General features: G+C 32.5%; 1 protein-coding gene across 5 annotated transcripts in view; it reads right to left on the reverse strand.

Annotated features, from left to right (window-relative positions):
• Positions 1-21,612, reverse strand: part of CCSER1 (coiled-coil serine rich protein 1) — a 1,104,264-nt gene that overhangs the window by 485,496 nt on the left and 597,156 nt on the right. For all 5 annotated transcript variants that reach the window (XM_031469432.2, XM_064484846.1, XM_064484851.1 and 2 more), the window contains exon 9: positions 13,248-13,325. In XM_031469432.2, the coding sequence (XP_031325292.1) occupies positions 13,248-13,325 (78 nt within the window). The remainder of the gene's footprint in view (positions 1-13,247; positions 13,326-21,612) is intronic.

The following is a 21,612-nucleotide window of genomic DNA, read 5'->3' on the forward strand; positions in this document are numbered from 1 at the left end:
ACTTCTTGTCCCTTCCTTTACAAATGTAGATTAGCAGAAGAAAATACCTGTGTGAATTAGTTTCTTGAGTACAGTACTTTGGTAAAGATTTTTTATGATGTGTACTCTCATTTTATATTGATTCTATTTCCTCCCAGAGAGATAATAATTGTTTGCTTTTGTCTCTAACTTTCCTGCCATTTGTCATAAGGGGGAGAAACCATAGCCTAGATGAGATTTTCCTTTTGTCTTGTTCTATGTCTTAAGAGCTTGGCTTCATGACCAGTAAGAATATTTTCTCTGGTATCCACTAATTGGAAGATGCATGTGTCAGCATGCATCTAGTGGACAGCCCAATAGCAGCAGTCTTATGGTCCAGCCATGCTAGCTGTCAGGGGAATTTGTCAGAAGGGTCTCAGTCCACAGGGGACCCCTGACATCTCAAACTTCATTGTCTCTTTAGTACTGGAAAAGTCTCATTCCAGTAGTACCTGCCTAGTGTCACAGGCAAGTGTGTCTACAACTGAAGGCATCACATCAGAAACCAGAGAAATTATTTTCATTATACCATTCCTACCACCTGTTTCAATGAATGTCTTTGTTTTCTTAGACTAACTTTGAGAGTGAAATTTCTGGATCTTGTGAGTGCTCTATCTTTTGCACAGTCATTTGTGATGCTTCTTGCATCTATGGTTAAGCCATAAATAGCCTTACTGGTTTGAGTTGTTATTGAGACTAATATAAGATCCTACTTGTCAATGGCCAGATGATGACTCCTTTGAACTGAAAGAATTTCTGTGTCTGAAAAAGTGTTGCAGAGCTCTTGTTCTAAGTAACTGTCTTTCTGGTACCTATGAAAAGAGGGGACTAAGAAGTAAAACAGCTTACCTTACAGACTTCTTTAACAAGATGAAATTACAAAGCCTTATTTAGCACCACTTACAGAAGATAATTACCAGATTTAGAATAGTTAGATCAGTGGACATCCAGAACCTTACTCACAGGAACCCTAACTGGGGGCTAATAGGTATTCTTCCCATCCATGATTATACTGTACTTATCAGGTAAGCCAGAAGGCCCCTTGGGAAACCCTCCCTCATAGGAGAAACAGGTGACCAGAAGTTCTCCCAGGCCTTCCTACAAGTGATCAGGAAATAAATCAGCTAGAGGTTGATGTTCAGGTGCTTATTGAAACAACAGTAGAGGTTCTTTCCCCTTAAGGTTAATTGGCCTAAAGTTGAGTTGCACACTAAGGGGGAAAAAAAAAGAGCACTGGAAGGCCTTTGTTGAATGCTTAATACAAATTTTACAAAAGCATACTGCATTAAACCTTAAAGCTCCAGAATATAGAAATCTTTTGATCTCCATATTAGTTGGAAATCTCCCTGATACAAAGCAAATTGAAAATGATGCAGTCAGATGGGCAAAGTCCCTTGATATCATTTAGGCTACGACCAAATTCTTTGAGGAATTACAAACAACTAGTTTTGTCTTTCAAATCTTTGCAAAACCAGAGTTGTAGCTCTAGAAACAATGCAAAATTCACTATCCTTTTTTTTTTTTTTTTTTTTTTTTTTTAAATCAACCCCTCAAACCTCTCCAGTTCTTTAAATGCTTACAGAAGATCAGGACCTTGGAAATGGTACTATCGGCACTTTAGAAAAATAAGGAAAATTTAAATAATTATTCTAGATCGCTGCTAATAGGCAAATATACTCTAAAACCCCATTTTGGAGAAAATTTTGATACTTTCTCTGTGCCTTTGAGATGTAAATTTTCTCCACCATCTTGTAAATTTTCTACTCCATTTTCTCTAAGACCTAAGAACTCCTTGGAATGTAAACTTTAGGGAGATATTTCTCATTAGAAACAGAAGGAGCTATTTGGAAAATAAGCAAATGAAAAATTTCAAGTGTCTTCTTTCATACATATTAGCAAAAAAAAAAAAAAAGCATTAGCCATCTCTGTGGACAAATGGTCAAAAACACAATTTGGATCAAACTGTTCTCTTATAAAACAGTGAGTTTAGTATTGTACCTGACTTATGGCTAAAATTTTAGAATGAAAGCTATAAGATCTGTTTGCATCTGTATGTGTATATATGTATATCTATATATATATGTTGTAGATGAGTGATATTTTTTCTATCTCCAGATGTTATTGCTAAAATTAACTTTCAGAAGAGCTCTATTTAATTGGCCTAAAATAAGTGCTTTATAAGTTAAGTATTCCTAAAACTCTCAGAAATAAAAACTAACCCCAGTTTTTTTTTTAAATTCACATCATCCAGAGTAATTTTCTGTTAAAAAAAAAAAGCTAGTTGAAGTTTGTTGGTTTAATTAAAATAGACATATTTTCATTGTTAACATTAAATATTACACAAACATAATTCTCATTCTACCTGGGTTTAATAGTCAAAGAAGTTCATATTATCTGTTACAAAATTTGTCAGCAGGAAAAATAGCTTCATATGATGGCTGACTTTGTTTAATGTCTCAAACTATTTGTAGGTAATTTAAACAAATTGTTGATAACAACTGATTTAGATGTAAGAAGGATAAGAGTTTTTAGTTGAACTTTTCAGTAATAATTATGTATTATGGTATACCTACTTTAATATTTTCCCAAATCCTTTTGCTAACTTTAACCCTTAGAGTTTTGCTAAGTTAAATGATATAAATTTATTGAATATCTCAATTATTTCCAAATAAGGTAAATTATTAAACATTACATTCCTGAACATAGGTTTAGCTACTTTTGGCTTCCTAATACACAGGAACTAACTACAAATCTTACACATTTAGATTTGTTAGTAAACATCTCTTGTGCAACACTGAAAGACTGTATTATTAAAAAGAACACATGCTTCTAGAAATTATAAAATGGATTAATTTGCAAATTTAAAGAATGCTGTTGTAACATACAGTTCACAATTGCTTACTTTCTTTAGTTTTTTCTATAAATTAACATGTATAAGCATTAAGAATTATTGTTACTAAGACTACTAAAATTAAGGAAAACAACTCTGCATGTAAGGAAAGTAAGATGTATTTTTGGCTAAGAAAATGTATGAGGTGTAAAATTCCTAGAAATCTGATATATACTGGTATAAAGTTGTAATTTGTAATTCTATTTATAGTCTTAAAATGTATGCCACAGAAATCACCAAATATCTTTTTCAATTAAACTGATATGAACTCTCATCAGATCTTTAACCATAGCTATTTAAGTACTTTTTGATTTGCAAGCAGTTACTGTTTTACTTCGATGCTTTTGCAAAAGTGATTAATCCTCAAGGAGATTCATGAAAAGGACTCTAGCAAGTATATCAGAATACCAATTCGTGATAATTTAAGATCATGAAACTCAACTAGGTAAGAATTGCCAGAAATAATGGAAAAGCTGGATTAAAGCAGGATGAGATTTAATAACATGGGACTGAATAAATGATGAAGATGAATGTAATTTTTACAATTTTTTGTTTTAAACATTGCTGGTTCTTTAATGTTTTGTTTTTCTAGACTTAAAGTTAATCTTTTTCTTTTCTCTTAAGCTAAGTATTAATTATAGCAATTTGGCAAATTGTGTCTTTGTGAATAAAGATGAAACAATTATTTTTTCTCCCTACCTGATCCCTCCATAATTCAGAGATTTTAAGTATTCTTATGTTCATGGCACTGTATTTATTTGCATAAGTTAATTAAGAATCTGTTCTTGTTAACAGGACAAAATTAGAAACATTGGCTATATTACGAAGGCTCTGACTGGAGTGTCATATTTGAGAAAGTGCATACAATCAGATATGACCAGACAACTTTAAGAAACTAAGGTTGACTTTATGGAGCCGATAAAGCCCCTTGGAAAACCAGCCTGGTACCTTGCTTACAGGGTTCCCAGCACCTTACCAGGTGAGTAAGGAAGGTCACTTTCTGGCAGGCACAGAAACCTTGAGATATTTTTAGACCTTGAGAAAAGGTCTAAATTAACTCAAAACTGTACGTATTGAGGCAGAGTGTGATGGCAACTTTTTCACTTGGCTTCCTAGCCTTGAGGCTTTTAAAATTTCAATCAGATTATTTATTAAAATAGTTTCAGCAAAGCAGATTTAAAAAGACTGTAGAGCCAATCACTATTCTTGCTGCACTTATGTAAATAACCAGATGAGCCAAGTTTAATGAGACTAGACTTATTTTACAAACATTTTAGTCTTCCTGTGATTATCTTTAGTAAAAATGAGGGTGATTATGGAGGGAAAATCCACACCTTTGTGGATTTTAGATTCTAGTCATATTTATTGTCTTAGAGGTTTTGATTTTTGCCTGTAAACTGTACTGGAACCTGAATTCTTTTAGTTTCCTCAAATATCTTGCTACAATTCTCCAAGCTCATTTTCAACTTCTCCCATCCTTCTAACCTGTAATGACTGAAAGAAGCCCTTTCCTAAAGCTCTGCAAACCCAATGTGAGCCACCTGATATAAACTTTCAGGGACATCTCTACAACAGCTCATGTATAGTAGATAAGCCTCCATGTTTGTTGACACTCAGAAAGTTTACCTGAACACCTGATAACATAAGAGACATTCTGATAACATCAGAGACAAAAGATGCTTTGAGACTGACATCTAGAAAATTGACTTAGATGCCCCCTGGACTCACACTGAGTTACAGTTTGTTCTGATCATTAATCTGTCTTTTAAAATAGACTTGCCTCTTACTAAACATAATTGCTAGCACTGTATCAATCTAACACTGGAAACTCCTCTTCAAGATCACCTTCTGAAATGAGACACAACAGTTTAACTTGACTGACCTATTCTCAAGAGTAAGACACTGGTTCAATGAAATAATGGATCATCTTATCTCAGTTTCTGGGCTGTGGAATTTCTTGGGGGAAGATTTAAAGGTAGGATTGAAGGGGAGCAGAATTTGACTCTCTGAAGTATGTCTCTTTGGCATGAGAATCATCTTAACTGACTGTTTCTAAGGAACTGCAGACAAAGGAGAACCTCTGAAAATTAAGTAAAAGTTACCCTTTTGTAAGAGACATGTATATTTATAAGGGAAAATCTCCATTTATAAGGGTGTTTCCCTTTCTGTACCCAGAAAAGGAGGATGAGTTAACCTCTAGAAAATTTCATCAGTGGAGAAGTTACCAACTTTAACATGTATAACAACCATACCCTTGTTTATGGTGCTTTTTCCTGGTAACCTCCCATAACTGGCCTTCCTGCTGTCTTTCTTTCTTTCTGTCTTTAGCTAGAGAGAGTATTTAAGATGGTAGCTTAAGACATTTCAAGGAGTTCACTCAGTTTTCCTGTGTATCTCCCATCTATAGCAGATGTATACATGTTACTAAACTTTTGTTTTTCTCGTGTTATTCTGTATTATAATGGGGTCTCAGCGAAGAACTTAGAATAAAATTATCCTCCTCTACACAAGTATTCTCAGGTCCCCAGATATGAGTTAAGTAGTTGAGAAACTTTTTGATAGAGAAAGAACATTATAGGGGCTCATGATCTTAACAGATATTATCTAATTTTGTGCTGCTAAAATCAAGTTACAAGTAAGTAAAAGGATTGTCAGAACAGCAGACATCACAAGAAAACTAAAAAAAAAAATGAAGTAACTTAATTAAATCTGATAGCCTGGGTAAACAAAGGCTCAACCACAACAAAATAAAAAAGCTATCAGTCTGAATAATGCAAAAAGTAAAGTACTGTCACATCTTTATACTAAGATGAAAATTGTTATCATTATCATTTCAATTTAGAATATATGGTTTTATGATTTCTGCATATTGAAAAAGTAATGGTTTAAGGGAGCAAATGTGACTATTACCTTTAAAAAACATTTAAATATTAATTTATACCAAGTATAATATAATTGGGTTACAAATATACTCAGCTAATAGTTGTATAAATCCAACTTCATCATACTAAAATTCAAAGACATTTAAAATGTATTAGTGTACAGTGTGATTTCTGTTATTATGTACATACACAAGTTAATAAATTTCATGTAATCTTATCTTTTGTATTAAGTACAGTATAGTAAATAAAAGATTCTTTTTTGTACCTATGTCATCAGGTCTGTGTGCATGTGTATTCAGAGACTGTGTTTGTTTTATTTGTATATTTATCTATATAAATATTTTTATATTCATATTGCAAAGACATATGTATACATACATATATTTAAAGAATACATTTGCTTTTGCAGGATTTTTCTGATTGTAGACCACATTAAAGGAAACTACTTCTTTCCCTAGAAATGAATATAAATCCCCAAAGATTTACATTGAACAAGTACTTGAGCAAAGTCTTAGAACTTAAAGACAAATTATGATTAGCTACAATTGCATAATGTATTAGAAATAGACACCGAAAAATGCCCGTAGTATATACATAGTGTTTTCCTCCGAGGGTGGTAAAAATTCCTTCAGAAGGGACTCCTTGTCATACAAGGCCACTTAGCATACTGGAAAATACTAAAAAAACACTTTTAAAGTTTTCTAAGGAAAATACTTGAAATTTTGGAGTTAGATTTCCTGTAGAGATGGCAATCTATGAGATGAAGTAGAAGTAGGTTGGGAAAAATTCTTTTCAACAAGTATCTACATTTCTTCTCTTTAATCAACATTATCACTGAATCAACACAATTTTTAGCAAATATAATCACTATTACTAGGATAAAGGGGAGCAAAATATACTACCCCAAAACATGCCTCTTTGACAAACGGGTTTTCAAAAGCTGGTTATTTTTAAGAAACAGACACAGAGAAGCTCTAAAAAAATGAGAAGCAAGTTACCCTTTCCAAGAATTTACATTTTTAAGGGAAATCTCCATTTGTAAGGGTTTTTCCCTCTCTGTACCAGGAAGAGGAGGATGAGCAAAACTCTAGAAATTTCTACCAATAAAGAAGGCACCAACTTAAATTTGCATAACAAACTATATCCTTGTTTACTGAGTTTTTCCTGGTAACTTTCCATAATTCCCCCCCCCCTCCCCCGCATCCCCACCTTCTGTTGCCTTCAGATGGATTTAAGGTGGTGGTTTGGGCCATTTCAGGGAATTAACTATATTTCCTCCCATAAGGTTATATAAAGTATTTGTGGGTGTACTCTTGTTTTAATGAATATTTTACAATTATAAGAGTTTTCATAGTTAACACTTAGCGTTGCTATTTTCCCCATAAGGATTTCAACCACAAATTTCATTTAACAAAAGATTTATCAGTTAACTAATACCAATTCTATGTAGTCAGAGCTGAATTAAAGACCTGGAGACATTCCAGGAATGATCTAGCTCCTAAAGATGCAGGATTTTTAAAAGAATCATTCAAAGCAATACTGTGAAGGGCAACTGCACATTGTCACTCATGTTTTAAAATCACTGGTTGTCTATGCTGATTTGCATTTAACACATATTCTAAAAGGCACAGAATAGTCATTGCAAAATATTTGTTAGATATAATAAAGCAATATAGAATAAATCTGGAGGATAGCAACATACACTTCTGTATGATTTTGTGAAAAAAGTAAAACACTTACTGATTTGTTAGATTTTTAGAATTATAAAAATATTAGAGTCTTAGTTAATCTATTCATTTAATTTTCACCAAGTAATTATTGAGTGCTTTCTCTAATTGTTTACTTTTAGTGGTACACCTCTAATAAATGGGATGTGCTGATATATAATGAAGTCTAAATTCCACTCTGCCTGGGCTGGAAGAAGAGTGGTACACACACAGAGAGAGAAGAGGGTGGAGAGACTGCATGCCAAAAAAGGAAGAAGAAAAGTACATGTAATTTACATAGTGTAGTTAATTAGACTGAGCTTTCTTCTCAATGCCGGTGCAAAGTGAACATGACCTCAGAGGCTGAGCAGGCTGTTCTCTCAGTGGTCTGCGTTCCCCTAGCGTGAGTCTCTTGAATCACTGGTCTGATTCTAGGGTTTAATGGTCCAGAAAGTATTTTTTTTTTCCTTTTTATCATATTGCAGAGCCTCTAAATGAAGCCAACCAAGGGCTGCAGCCAAGATACATCAATTTGTTCTGACTGAGGGCCCTCGAGGGGTTTTCAAGGAGCATATCACAAAAGGATTTCTGACTAAAGGGGTGTTCACTTCACCTCCTTCCGGTCTCACATCTCACCCTCAGATCTGCCCAGATCACTCTATTTAAAATTTCTGATCACAGCTTTGACCCCACACCTACATTCACAATTATCTTTTCCCTGTGCCATTGTTCTTTTTCACATTGCACTTATCAGCTTCTAACAAACCATGCACTTTACTTACATGTATTCTCTGAGTATAATAATAAAACTCAAGCTCCACTAGGGAATATTTGTGGTTTGGTTAAAGGGTGTATCTCAAGTACCTAAGAGGGCTTGGCTTCCAGGGGGCACTTAGCAACATCTGTTCAAGGAACATATGTACAGATTTTCAAAAGTGATGCCCTTAGAACATTACCACTATATAAACTGTTAGTCCTGCATTAAATATAAACAGCACCTGTGGCAGATGATCATGTATTTTTAATCAATGTTCCTGTCTGAAAGTTATCCTCAATGCAATATGGAAAATTGTAGTTCAAAAGAAAACCTGGAATATATCATTCAGTTTTTAAATCTGATATTTTTAAACTTGTGGGAAAAAAAAGTATCTGAGGTAAGTAAATATAGCTAAACGAAACATGATGAGGGGAGATACTCATCTACTAAATGCTGGAGCACACTGATGCATGATCAGAAGTGCTGAATTTAAGAAAGATGATAGCAACAAATGGATCTAAAATAGATTGAACAAATTGCAGTTTATTAGCAGCTAGATGAGAGAGCCTAATTGATAGTTATTCAATTTTTAGAAATGGGGTTAATCCATAAGCTGACATAACATATTAATATAATACAATATTCTCCTGCTCTAATAGCTAATAAAACAACTATAGTAAAAACTAATCATTCTTATTCCTTACATGATGAACTATTTTCATATTTGTTAGAATTCCCTGCACACTACTAACTATTCCAAGGAGGGCTCCAAAATTAAATCTAAGAGAAGTAGCATAGATTGAGAATACACAGATAATTGCATGAGTCTTTCAAAATGTGTATTCATAATGTAACTAGTTAAGGAGAACCCTGCATTTATAAAGCAATTCCCACCATTTGGAAAATGTGTTAAAGTATTTGAAAACTAGACAATGGTGTGAGCATACATTTCCAATCTGACCCATGCTTAACTCATACATGACTGAGACAAAATATGTGTGACATCACAATTTGGTCAATTTTCAATAGCCAAATGAAAACCATTCATGATATTTAGACTAAGTTATTAATACTTGATGAAACACCTGGTAACTTTAAAAACTCAAAGAAAATAAAGACAAAATATTCCTAGTTCGATGCTAACAAGCATTTCTTTTTAAATATAAGTGTAAAATATATGTTAATAAAAGAAAGAACTTTTTAAAACTTCAGTGCTTTTGTCTTGAAGAGCAATCTAGAGACCCTGTGACTGTTCTGAGTCAAGTTCAGGCACTCATGGAAAGAAAAATTTACACTTAAAGTCAATCAGCCACATTTAAAAAGACAATCTTCTGCAGAACAGCAAAAGGAAGTTTAAAAAAAAGTCCATAAAGATGTCAAGTTAATAAAAGTACCTGATTTTTCTCAGCATCAGAATATAAAATCTTCACTGTAGCATTTTGGTTATTCATTCTCAATTATTTAAATCAAAATATTATTTGCAGTAGTTCAAACTATAAAATGTTTACAGGCAGTATATGTGCTTTGTTGAAGTATCTATTCATATAGTTGATGTAATCAGAAGAATCTTGCCTACGTCTTAATGTAATCTTATAATCGGCAAGATTGCTACTTGACTGCATCTATTCATCCTCTATCCTGTTTTAATAACACAAGTGACACCTAAGAAATTATTCTTTGATCTTTCAATAAACTAAGCCTGTGCAGACAGAGGAGGGTGAAAGAGGTTAAATTGGCATTGATTATTTAAGACACATTCATCATTTATTTAACAATCTCCTTCATCACTAGTATTGTGTTTATAGGCTCTTGCTAAGACACTCTGAATTTATTTTTAAGTAATTCTTGCCCTGTGCATTAGAAATCGGAGCACATTGTACTCTAACATTAGTTTCAAGTCTCCTGATAAATCTGTTGCAGACTAGAAGCTGTTTACTGTACAAATCTTTGAACTTACTCACTGTAGTGGATTTTTGGAAATTTCTCTTAATAGCTTTCATAATAATCAATATCTTCTGTGGATTCTATTTCCTATCTTAAGCAAAATATGTAGCAACAGCTGCCTTCCCAAGGATATTATATTAATAGATACTTGTAGTCTCTTATATTCTGACATTCATATCATTGAAACATCATCCATAGTGGTCCAAAAAGAACAATTTGTAGCTAATATTGGCAGCTTTAGCAAGAAAAGAGGAGTACAAAAATCATCTATAATGTACAAAATTTCTATAAGACTTTCTAGTATTTTTTCTGACAAATACTATTGAAAATTATCAGTAAATATAGTATAGATATATGTGGGTATATGTATTTGTGAAAAATTAAAATGTCAGACTACACTTTCCTGAGAAAATGTGAACAAAATGTTAAGTCAAAGGACAATAAGTGATTCCTACTGCATATAAAATGTGACAAATCACGGAAAATATAAATATTTGTGGATGTGTTCTTTTGTTTTAATGAGTATTTTTACAATTGTAAGAGTTCTCATAGTTAACACCTAGCCTGCTATTTTCCCCAATAAGGATTTCAACCACAAATTCACTTTATAAAAAGACTATCCGTTAACTAATACCAATTCTATGTAGTCAGAGCTGAATTAAAGACCTGGAGACATTCCAGGAATGTCTATACATAAAGTACAGGAAATAAATTTCAGTCAGGAAAAAAGTTACACTACTGATGAATAATATTCCAAACAGTCATAAAATTCATCACATTTAAAATGCTTTCCTTATATCTAATTTATTTATTTAAAGTATTTCCTTCCCCAGTTTCCTTCATATAAATTGCCCTAAAGTCTATTATGACAATTACATCTAGTTACTGGCATAAGATTCTATATGCATATATTTGGTAATCAATTTGCTGATGCTGATGATTATGTCCTGGAATACACATCACCAGGAAGTATAAAATATGAAATCTTTAGATTATGTTAACAACTACCCAAATTGTAAGAGACACTTGTACAAGGGGATCTTTTAAGTACTCACTACCCCCAAATTATTATTCTTTAACCTTAATTTTATCCAGTAAAATACATTGAGCTCTCATTGTCAGATATGAAAAGGAATAATGAAGAATCAACTATGATCATGGTTTTTATTTTTAATTTTCATTTACATGGTTGGAGAACTAAACAGCACTGATACAAGAAATTTTGTGAAAACAAGGGAAGTTTGGAGCATAGACAGGCAAATGCATAGAATTTGCTAGTAGCTATAGCTTAGTGTCTTCCCACAGGTACCATTCATTTTTAGCCACCATTTCTCACTAGTTGTCATGAACAGTGTTCTAGATCCCTTACATTTTATTTTATATTCAGTCATTCAGAAATTTAGAATTTAATCTCCCAAACATCATTTTCTTAAATTGAGTATAATGGAATAATTGAATCCAAATGCATAAGTATGTTCCTTTTGCCTTGCTGTAAGAATAAACTACTTAAAAAAAAAAAAAAAAAAAAAAGACCAGACTTACACAAAGAATGTGTGGTAGCGAACAAGTGATTTCACTTTTCTGGAACTCAGCTTGTTTGAAAATTGAGGGCACTGAAGTAGGTGGATTCTAAGTTTACGTACAGTTCCTGTGTTGTATGAATTCATGATGAAATAAGATTTAATGGGAACTATGGGTTTATTGTTCTTATTGGATAACTCTCTGGCTTGCACATTTAAAAATACCTGAGTTATTAATTGTAAAATACACACTGGTTTTATATCCTAGGGACTTAAATGGAAATAATATAAATCAAAAAAAAAAAATTTAAACAGAAAGAAACCTCCAAAAGAGATAAATGAGTTATTGTGGTAAATCTGTGAACTTAATAAAAATCATTTCTTTTTAAAACTATGCAATTAACATCATTTAAATAATATACAACACTGGCATTTAGGAACCACTGAGGTCACAATATTGATATCTAGAAAATTTAACTATCTAGAATAAACATATTAAATCAACGTAAGAGTAATTCAAAAGAAAAGCATAGCTTTTAATGTTTTTAAATTAATGCACATAAATATCTGAAAAATTTTTGCTGGAATTCCAAACTTTGGCTTATTTCCTAATAGAGACACATAGCTTTATATTAAATATATTAATATGCTTTGTAAGGCAGCAGAAAAGTAATATCCATATTTATGTTATAATGACACGCAGATAAACTTACATTTTATCATTATATCCCTTTGTAACACTTAAAATTATCTTTATTCTACTAATACTTGTCAATGAAGTGCTAAAAATAATGTTTTTAAAAAAAGAGTTCTCACAAATGTTAGATCCAAGACAAAGAAGGTAATTCCTTTAGGTTTTCATCAAAAGGAAATTTAAAGTCATGAACTTAGGTAAAGTGAAAATTTCATAACTTTAAGGGAAGATAGGTATTTGAATCAAAGTTGCCCGAAATCATTTAGCGTTACTAGAAGCAATCTCGTATTAAATTTACAATCCTATTTTGACAGTTCAACCAGTATTTCACACTATGAAAACATGCAAACTTTCAATTAAATTAGTTCTGCAGCCTGATTGAAGCCCAAGAGCTAAAATAGTCTTGTAAATTTCTCTACAAAGCTGTTTTCTTTTATGCGCCAGAATGGAAAAATGATGTGCTTGGCCCTTGGTGACTGCAAACCTAACTTTATTAAATTGGTAATAAATAAATTAGTACTTTCTTAAAAAAAAAAAATTGTGCTAGTATGCGAATAGGTCTTTTACACATGTCTGCAAATTCACTAATTCAGAAGACTGTATTAGAGATGTTGGTTTAAAAAAATTAATAAGACATTGGTATGCTAGTCTGTGCCTGTAATTATCTTTTTCAGTCCCAGAAGGTATTTGGGGATTATTTAAGAGCAAAAGATGAATGGTGCACCACTAAATCCTATTAAATCAATGCATAGACACAGCAGGAGCAGAGGTAAATAAGCTGTGGAGGGCTGAATACCAATAAAAAAAGATAAAAATGATTTTATATAGCTACTCACATCATAGCCTAGAAGTTCAGTTTGTGTGGATTTATCTACTTTTGAAGTAAAAGCCTTCTGTAAATGCCGGACTCTTTCCTGCAAAAAAAGAAAAAAAGCAAAACCAAAAACACATTGTTGGTGAGTCGTGTGCTTCTCCACGAATATTCCCCACTTATTAAAATCTGATTACTGTACAACTCCTGATTCTCTGTGTGTGCACTTTGCCTACCATCTTAAATATTTAGAACTTTAATTTTCAGGTCATAATAACTCCATCTTTGGCATTTTTTTTTTCACTCCAGGAACCACTGAGTCAGAACCACAGTTGAATGCTACAGACATGATGTGCTTAAATCCAAGACCAAATGCTTATGCTATTATTTCTTGTTAAACTGTTTTATTTTTAATTAATTTGATAGGATTTTACTGATCTGGTTTTCAGAGCATTTACATTTAATATCCAAAACATTTTCAATAAATAATACCATCCAGTGGATTCCATTTAGTTTGTTTTTATGTTATTATTTTTATTGATTTTTTTTTTTTTTTTTTTTTTTTTTTTTTTGCTTCTTAGTTCTCTTCTGGAATCTACACATTTAGGAATCTGTCCTTTAAGGGATTTGACACTAATCCAATCCTGTTTATAAATAGGTAAGGGAAATAATGCATGAAGGAAGTTTGGGATTTCATATCTCATATGCAAATGTACAATTTCTGGTCTACTAATGTGAGTGGGCTTCTGGCTAAGGGGCCTCTCATTTACTAATGTTTCACTTAAATAGAAGGTATGTTGAGCAGAGCTATTATAACATGTGCCTGGCACAGCTGGGAGTGCTGTGCTCATATTATCACATTATATTTGGGGATTTTTACCACTATTATCTTCCATTTTCAATAAGAACAATACAACTGACAAAGTTTAAATAACTTATTCCCAAATAAGTTCACATGACTCCACTGGATTCTGTTTTTGCCTTAACTTGCTTTAAAGGAGAATTTATTTTGTTTTCTTGACTTTGGGTGCTCAAAATAGTTGTATAATATTTTAATAACAAAAAAACTATGATTTAATTCATCTCTTTCCAGGAAGGGACAGTGCTCGCCACAAACCTTCTCGTAAGAACTCCAATAATACAAAACTTGTGTTTCTCTCTCCACCCTCCTCTCGTCTTCCTCCCCCTTCCCCATTCGCCCTCTTTCCCTTAAATTCTTCTTGAGATTTGCAAGTCAAAGCTGTTTAACAAAGTACATGCATAACTTAGGTAAACATAATTTGACAATGAAATATGTCACAGAAATACTTCATAGACTATTCATGTCTCAACCTAACAACTTCCCCATTATAAAACTTCTAGTGCTGCTGTTCAGACAAAAATGAAGTAGAGAGTAGATAACTCAAGAAGATGTCATGTGGAAAGTAAGATTTTAGTTGTTGGGAAAGGCTAAGTGAAAAAGGGCCACATTTTCCAAAATAAATGTAAAATGAGAAGTAACAAGTTGTGTTTTCGACTTCTACTGGGATGGGAAAGGGCAGAGAAGTAGTAATAGGTAAAAGAACCAATAACATTTGCTATCACTGAATGGTTGTTTAGAAAAGTTTATTTCAAAATAGGCTAGAGTAAGTACTGGAAAAATAAGTTGTAAATCTGTAGGTAAATAAATATTTATATATGAATCAGAGCCCACACACCAATGCACAGAGCAAGGAAGAATAAACAGCGAATCTTCCATTATGCTCCCTCACATTTTCATTTCACGGGCTTCCACCCTAAAGGTAGGAGTTGAAAAGGATTTATAAACTCTGGTCCACTGGTCTGAGTTTTACAAAGGAAATTCAAATCAAGATAAATGAAAAACTCAAAAAGCTTCATTAACTAACAGCCTAAACAAAGCAAAACAAACAAATCCTAGATCAAGAATAGTTATCTTCAGAAATAAAAAAGAAAAGCAAAGACATTCCTAATGAAAATCACTGCCACACCCTTTGCAGGCATTTCCACAACAAATATGTCGTATGTGAATTTATTACATTTGCATTTGTATGCCATATTCAAATATGGAGAATGTTTCCAATAGACTCAGATGTAAAAGCTAAGAAGTAAATAATTTATAATAAATCAACTATACTTCAATTAATAAAAACTAAAACAAAAAAGAATTTAAAAATTTAGTGTAAATTTAGTTTATTTAGTAGGAAGAAAATATATGAATATCCATTACAGATTCTACAACATACACTTAGAAGATTAAATAAAGATTGTATAATTGTTGTGAAGTAAGTCTTAATGGGTCTCGAATTTTTGCAAGATAGAGGGTATTAATGGATTGATAAAAATTTAACATAACAGAAGTATTATAATCAAACAGAAAATAAATCATAAAACTAGCTATTACTAGACAGTGGAATTTGAGATAATTTTTATTTCTTATGTAAGAAATATATACTAATTTTATGTATATATACACATGAATAATAGGGGATAGAAACAAAGGATCACATATTTTCATTTCTACACTGATTTTATATAAACATTTTTACTAAAATTGATTTATTTCAATATAGAGAAATAGATATTTCACCTTTCTGATGCAAATTATTTGCATAAATTCATCTATATTTTTTTAAATGCATATTTGGGGTATTTTTCAAGGTTCAGGAGATATGAAGAAAAAGAAAACATATAGCTCCTTCTATAAAGAGACTTCCAGTGTCAAAGACCGAAAAATCAAAGACAGTTAATAGTCAATATATAAGGTAAAGATACTACAGAGAAACTGCAGATGTCTTATGTGTGCGTGTGTTAGAGAGGAAACAGAGTTAAACAATTGAAATGCAGAAGCTACTGACATCCCAGCTAAGACCAGGAAGAATTATTGTTAGCCAACTTGGAGCGGAAGAGATATGGGTCCTTTCTCAGGCAATGATATTTAGAAACACCTAGAAGTCAGAGAGACCCTGACAAAGATATGTATAGGCAGCTACTAGTTCAGACTTGCCTAAGGAGAGCCAGTAACAGGGACATTAGTGAGAAATCAGTTGAGAGTGGTAAATCAAGTCTATGCCAGAAAGGACAGAATTTTATGTCAAAGGATTTTAGTGTTATCTTAATTTTGAAATTTTTTTTTTTTTTTACAATTAAAGGCCATAAGAATGTTTTAACTAAATTATAATAGAACTAGTTAAATATTTCCTTTCACCTTATATAAAAAACAGAATTAGAAGGAAGCAACATGGAGAAGAGAAACAACTGAAATACAATGATCTTTTTTTTCTTGACCATTGATTAATTTACACATACATGCCATTCAACCTGGCTCTTTCAGTATTTTCTTGTGTTAGCAAACACTGCAATGCCTTCTTTTAACCTCTCTGAGGGATAGAGGAGTACTGAAATTGCTCAACTTTCGGCAGATAAATTTTATAAATAAATCTATACCTCAGACAAAATATCTGTCTTTAAGTTTTCCTTTCCAAGCAATGACAATATTAATACACTCTTGTTTTTCTTACTTAAGATTAATAAAACATATGGGTGCTTAGAATTAACAAAAAGCAAAATGACTAGCATATTCTGTGGAAAATGTAACCAAAATGGAACGAAGAGAAATTTCTTTATATTTGCTGTCATTTTACACTGCTGACTAATCTGACTCTTGAATATGTGAAGGTTTTGAATTTTACACAATATTGCTATATGAATAAAAATATGTAATGGCTTTCTCTCCAAATTTCCAAATACTTTCATTTGATATGAGGAATAATATAACATCTGTATCAGAAAAGGTAGCTAACATAAGTAAATGCATATCAACTAAAGAAAACATACATAATTTACAAACTTACTAAGAGTAATTCTAAGATTCACATTCCTTCTACTGTAATTTTTACTATTACAATGATTACTAACAATAATAAATGCTGTTAAAGAATGTGGTTATATGCCAGGTACTATATCAAGTAATATATATGAATCTTCTCAAGGACATACAATGTTACCGTCGCTTTTCAAAAGAATAGGAAACTCATACTTAGTAAGTTGAAATCATTTGCTAAAGGTCACACAAACTATTAAGTGAAACAAGTAAGTTAAAAAACCAAACTGTTGTAAAATAGATACATAAGTTTACACTGTATAGTACAGGGAACTATATTCAGTATCTTCTAGTTACCTATAATGAAAAAGTATGAAAATGAATATATGCACGTATATGTATAACTGAACTACTATACTACATAGTAGAAATTGACACAACATTGTAAACTGACTATACTCCAATAATAAAAAAAAAAAACTTATCCATCTTCAAACCCTGGCGTTCTTTCTATGAAGATATTCTGACTCTGAAAAAGCTTACATGTGGTATTGCTGCTAGCATTTCACAAAGGCAAGGAAACATACCAAAAGCACAGTTGCTGTACAGCTAGTATAATAACAAAACTCTTCTTGATGTTCATCCTGCCTATATTCTTTTGCCGACTCTACTAAGTCCTTCTGCTTTACTGTGAAAACAATTTAAGAATGCTTAGGATTTACTGGTTTATTTCCTGTAAAAGCTACAATTCTACATAATATCCATTACTCTAAATATAATCAACAATGAACTTTGGAGCATGAGTCAAGAATAAAATGACAAAATTGAAAGATGTAAAAAGAACAAACTGAAATAAAAAGTAAAGTTGAAAAGGCATGAAAACTTTCAGCAATGATAGCAGTTCAAGTAGAGTAATCTAAACAAATATCCTGCTTAAGCTGTCAGAATCACTTCTGATATGTGCATGTTTGTGTGTGTGTTTTATGCATTGGATAGTCATAGAATCTCTCTCTACAATATATGCTGTCCAAATAAAAGGCTAGTTTCTAATTTCTTTAAAAAAATTTAATTTAAATTTAATTAATCAAAAATATGTATCTATTAAATGCCTGATCATAAAAATATAATAGGTACAATTGATATATTTTTGCACTTTCACATGTGCACATACAAGCACACATAATTAAGGATTGAGGAGGAGGAAATGTGGTTAAAAAAAAAATGATGACAAAGCCAGTAGAATTGGTTTTTACAATAAAGCTTCAGGTGACTAAGGAGATAAAGGATATTGGCAGTTATTTATTCTTATTTTACAATATATCTTTATTATTAGATACCTTATTAACAATATTTTCAACTCTGCCATTTTATTAATCTACATAATTTTTATCTTAGACATGAATATCTATTATCATTCTAGAACTGTTAAAATTATGCATGTAAAATACAGTGCAGTAAACAAGCTGAAAAGGAAACATCAAATAATCCCAATAAATAACTCCTATTTATATTATTATAGGAAATTAATACAGGAAATATTTGTAATAGTGATTACAATTCCACTATACGAACACATACCTGAGACTGTTATTACCCAAAATCTAAAAAGTTTTGCAAAGAGTAGATTTGAATTAGAAAAAGCAGTGTCTTAAAAATATGGAAAACACAAAGATTTCTTAAAGTAATATAATCCTAAATTTAGATTTAAGTCATGGATATAAAGATTAAGTTTATGGAAAGAAAAATAGTATTGAAAGATTGACACTCTAAAAGAGGAGAAAAGTTAACTTTTAAAGTTGAGGAGCAATGTAAGCCAACACAAGAAAATTGACAGTTTTTCTTTTTTTATTGAAGTACAGTTTAATATTTTGAGTCAAGATAAAACTAGAAATTGGAAGGGTTAAAAAGAATTTGAACATCACCTTCTAATCAATTTCAATGTCAGTAAGATTATTTAAATAGAAAAAATAAAAATAAAGGGAAAATCCTTAGAATTTCTGAATGATGCCAAGTCCAAGGATAAGCTTGGGAATGAAAGGCAGTATTATAGAGCACATTGATTATTTTCACCCACCATTAATGAGGGCATATCACTAAAGACATTAGTGGAATTATAAACAAGCACAACAGTGACAAAGCAAATCAAACCTCCCACATAGATAGTCAAATTTCCTGGAACTGCCAACAGATATTAAAATGTATTAAAGCTTTCTCAGTTTTTGTTATGGAAAATTGCTAACATACAACAAAACATAGGCAGAGTAAGAGAAAGGATCCCTATACACTCACCACCCACTTTTAACAACAGAGATTAAAATTAAATAAAAAATGTTAGTATTGGCTGTACACTTAATAGCTGCACTGGTCAGTTTTTTCCTTCAACTTAGATGAGAGCTGTTTGTATTAGAGGACCTGTGCTGGCCTTCCTCCCACCCTAACTCTGCCCACGGGAAGAGGATTCTGCAGGGATTAGAGATTAGGGAAGTGCCCCCGTAAAGCCCTGTTCCCCTTCCAACCATACTGCAGAACCCTGGAACTCACAGCCTGGTTTAGGACATGACTCAGGTCATCCCTCTAAGAGTTGTCCAAGGAATGGACATGGGACAGCTGGGTTGATCACACACATGCTCACCAGGCTCTAAGGGGTAGAACACAGGGTGTTCAAGGGCCATGTTAAGGCCGGAGCCAGGGCTAGCTCTCTCCCATGGTCAGGTTCTGGCACACAACTCTATGGAGTCCAAAAAAAATCTGTAATTTGAACACTGATTTCCAAGTCATTAGAAAAGTATATTTATCAAGACAGGAGGCTAGAACATATTTTACTGAGTAGTTTTTAAGCTTGATTTATAACTTAAATCTTTAGACCTATATTCTGTGAGTCCCCTTTTATGTTCTTGGCCCTAATCTCACAAATGACAGCAGCTGACTTAATACTAGTCCTTTCTGGTTTTTGGTCACCACATCTCAGGAAAAGTTTGAAAAAGTTGTAGACAAGTCAAAGGGATAAGGGGTTTATTTTATGTTTAAACATTTGAGAAATGGGTCAAAAATATAAAGACAAACAAAGACGAACTGTCAAAAAAAATCAATAAAACATCTGGATCGCGTATTTACTTTCATCCTATCTTATGATACCTAAACTCATTGGGACTTGCTTGACATCCTCCACAAGCCATCACTTCAGACTGCATTGGAGGCAATTTTTTTTTTTTTTTAAGAAATAAGGACAGACCATTACACAGCATATTTTAAAATTATGGAGCTCATTAACCATAAGAGATTGTACAAACTGAACATACACCTAGGTTTAAGAAACGTTTAGGTCACTTAAAACATAGATGGATCAAAAAAGTAAACTGGGACTTTTTATATCTTTGGAGACTGAAATTAGTGGAGATATTATATCCACAAAACGGTACACAATGTTCTAGATGTAAAGTATATGGACTCTTTCTCCCAACCAGAACTGAATGATGCTTTCTGTTTCAATTCTAACAATACTCTTAACAGTTTTTAGATTTTTTTTGAAGGGCACATTTTACTATAAATAAATACCAGCATAGTTTTGGTAATGGTGGACTAAACAAATACGTATTTGATTTCTTTGGCGCTTTCAACAGACTGATCTATTTCTTTTAATTTAATACTCTTCTCAGTAAGATGGAGCTAATATTAAAAGACCTCAAAGAGGAGTCTGAAAGATGTCTTTGAGCTAGATCCTTAAGAAGCTAGGGGCATTTAGTAACTGATCAGAAAGGAATGAGAAGTTGTGACTGAGAAGTATCACCCCAATTGTTTGGGCTTGGCCCCTCTACATTCAACACATCTGTTAATTAAGATGTCACAGTCCTTCTTTTCTATCTACTGCCACTACCCTGATCCATGACCTAGATACAAGCAAGGGAATGGAGCACAGACACGCACCAGGTGTGCACAAGCTATCACCATCTATTACTTCTATAGTCTCTGTAATAGGTTGAATAGTGACACATCCCCCCACCCCCAAATAATTCATGTCTGCCTGGAACTTGTCAACGTGACGTTATTTGGGAATAAGATCTTTGCAAATGTAATCAAGTTAAAATAAGGTTCTACTAGATTAAGACGGGTTGTAAATACAACGTGACTGGTGCCCTTATAAAAGGAACATTTGGACACAGGAGAGAAAGCCATGTAAAGACAGAGGCAGAGAGAAGAATGGTGTATCTGAAGGCCAGGCAACCACAAAAATTGCCAGCAACCACAGAAGCTAGAAGAGGCAATGAAACATCCTTCCCTAGAGCCTTCAGAGGAAATGTGGTCTAGTGAGCATCTTGATTTCAGACATTTGTCTCCAGAAATGAAAGAAAAAAACCCCTGCTTTTTGTTTGTTTGTTTTTTGAGTTTTTTTGTAAAGTCAAGCAATTTATGGTACTTTTTCATAGCAGCCAAAGGAAACTAATACAGCCTTCTAACTGGTATTCCTGTCTTCACCCATATTTTCTCCACTCCTTATCTGTAAATAACAGCATAGTAACCTCAAAATGTAATTTGAATCATCTCACTCTTATGCTTAGAACCTTTTAATAAT

This window comes from Camelus dromedarius, chromosome 1, assembly GCF_036321535.1.
Source record: "Camelus dromedarius isolate mCamDro1 chromosome 1, mCamDro1.pat, whole genome shotgun sequence".
NCBI classification, from domain to species: domain Eukaryota; kingdom Metazoa; phylum Chordata; class Mammalia; order Artiodactyla; family Camelidae; genus Camelus; species Camelus dromedarius.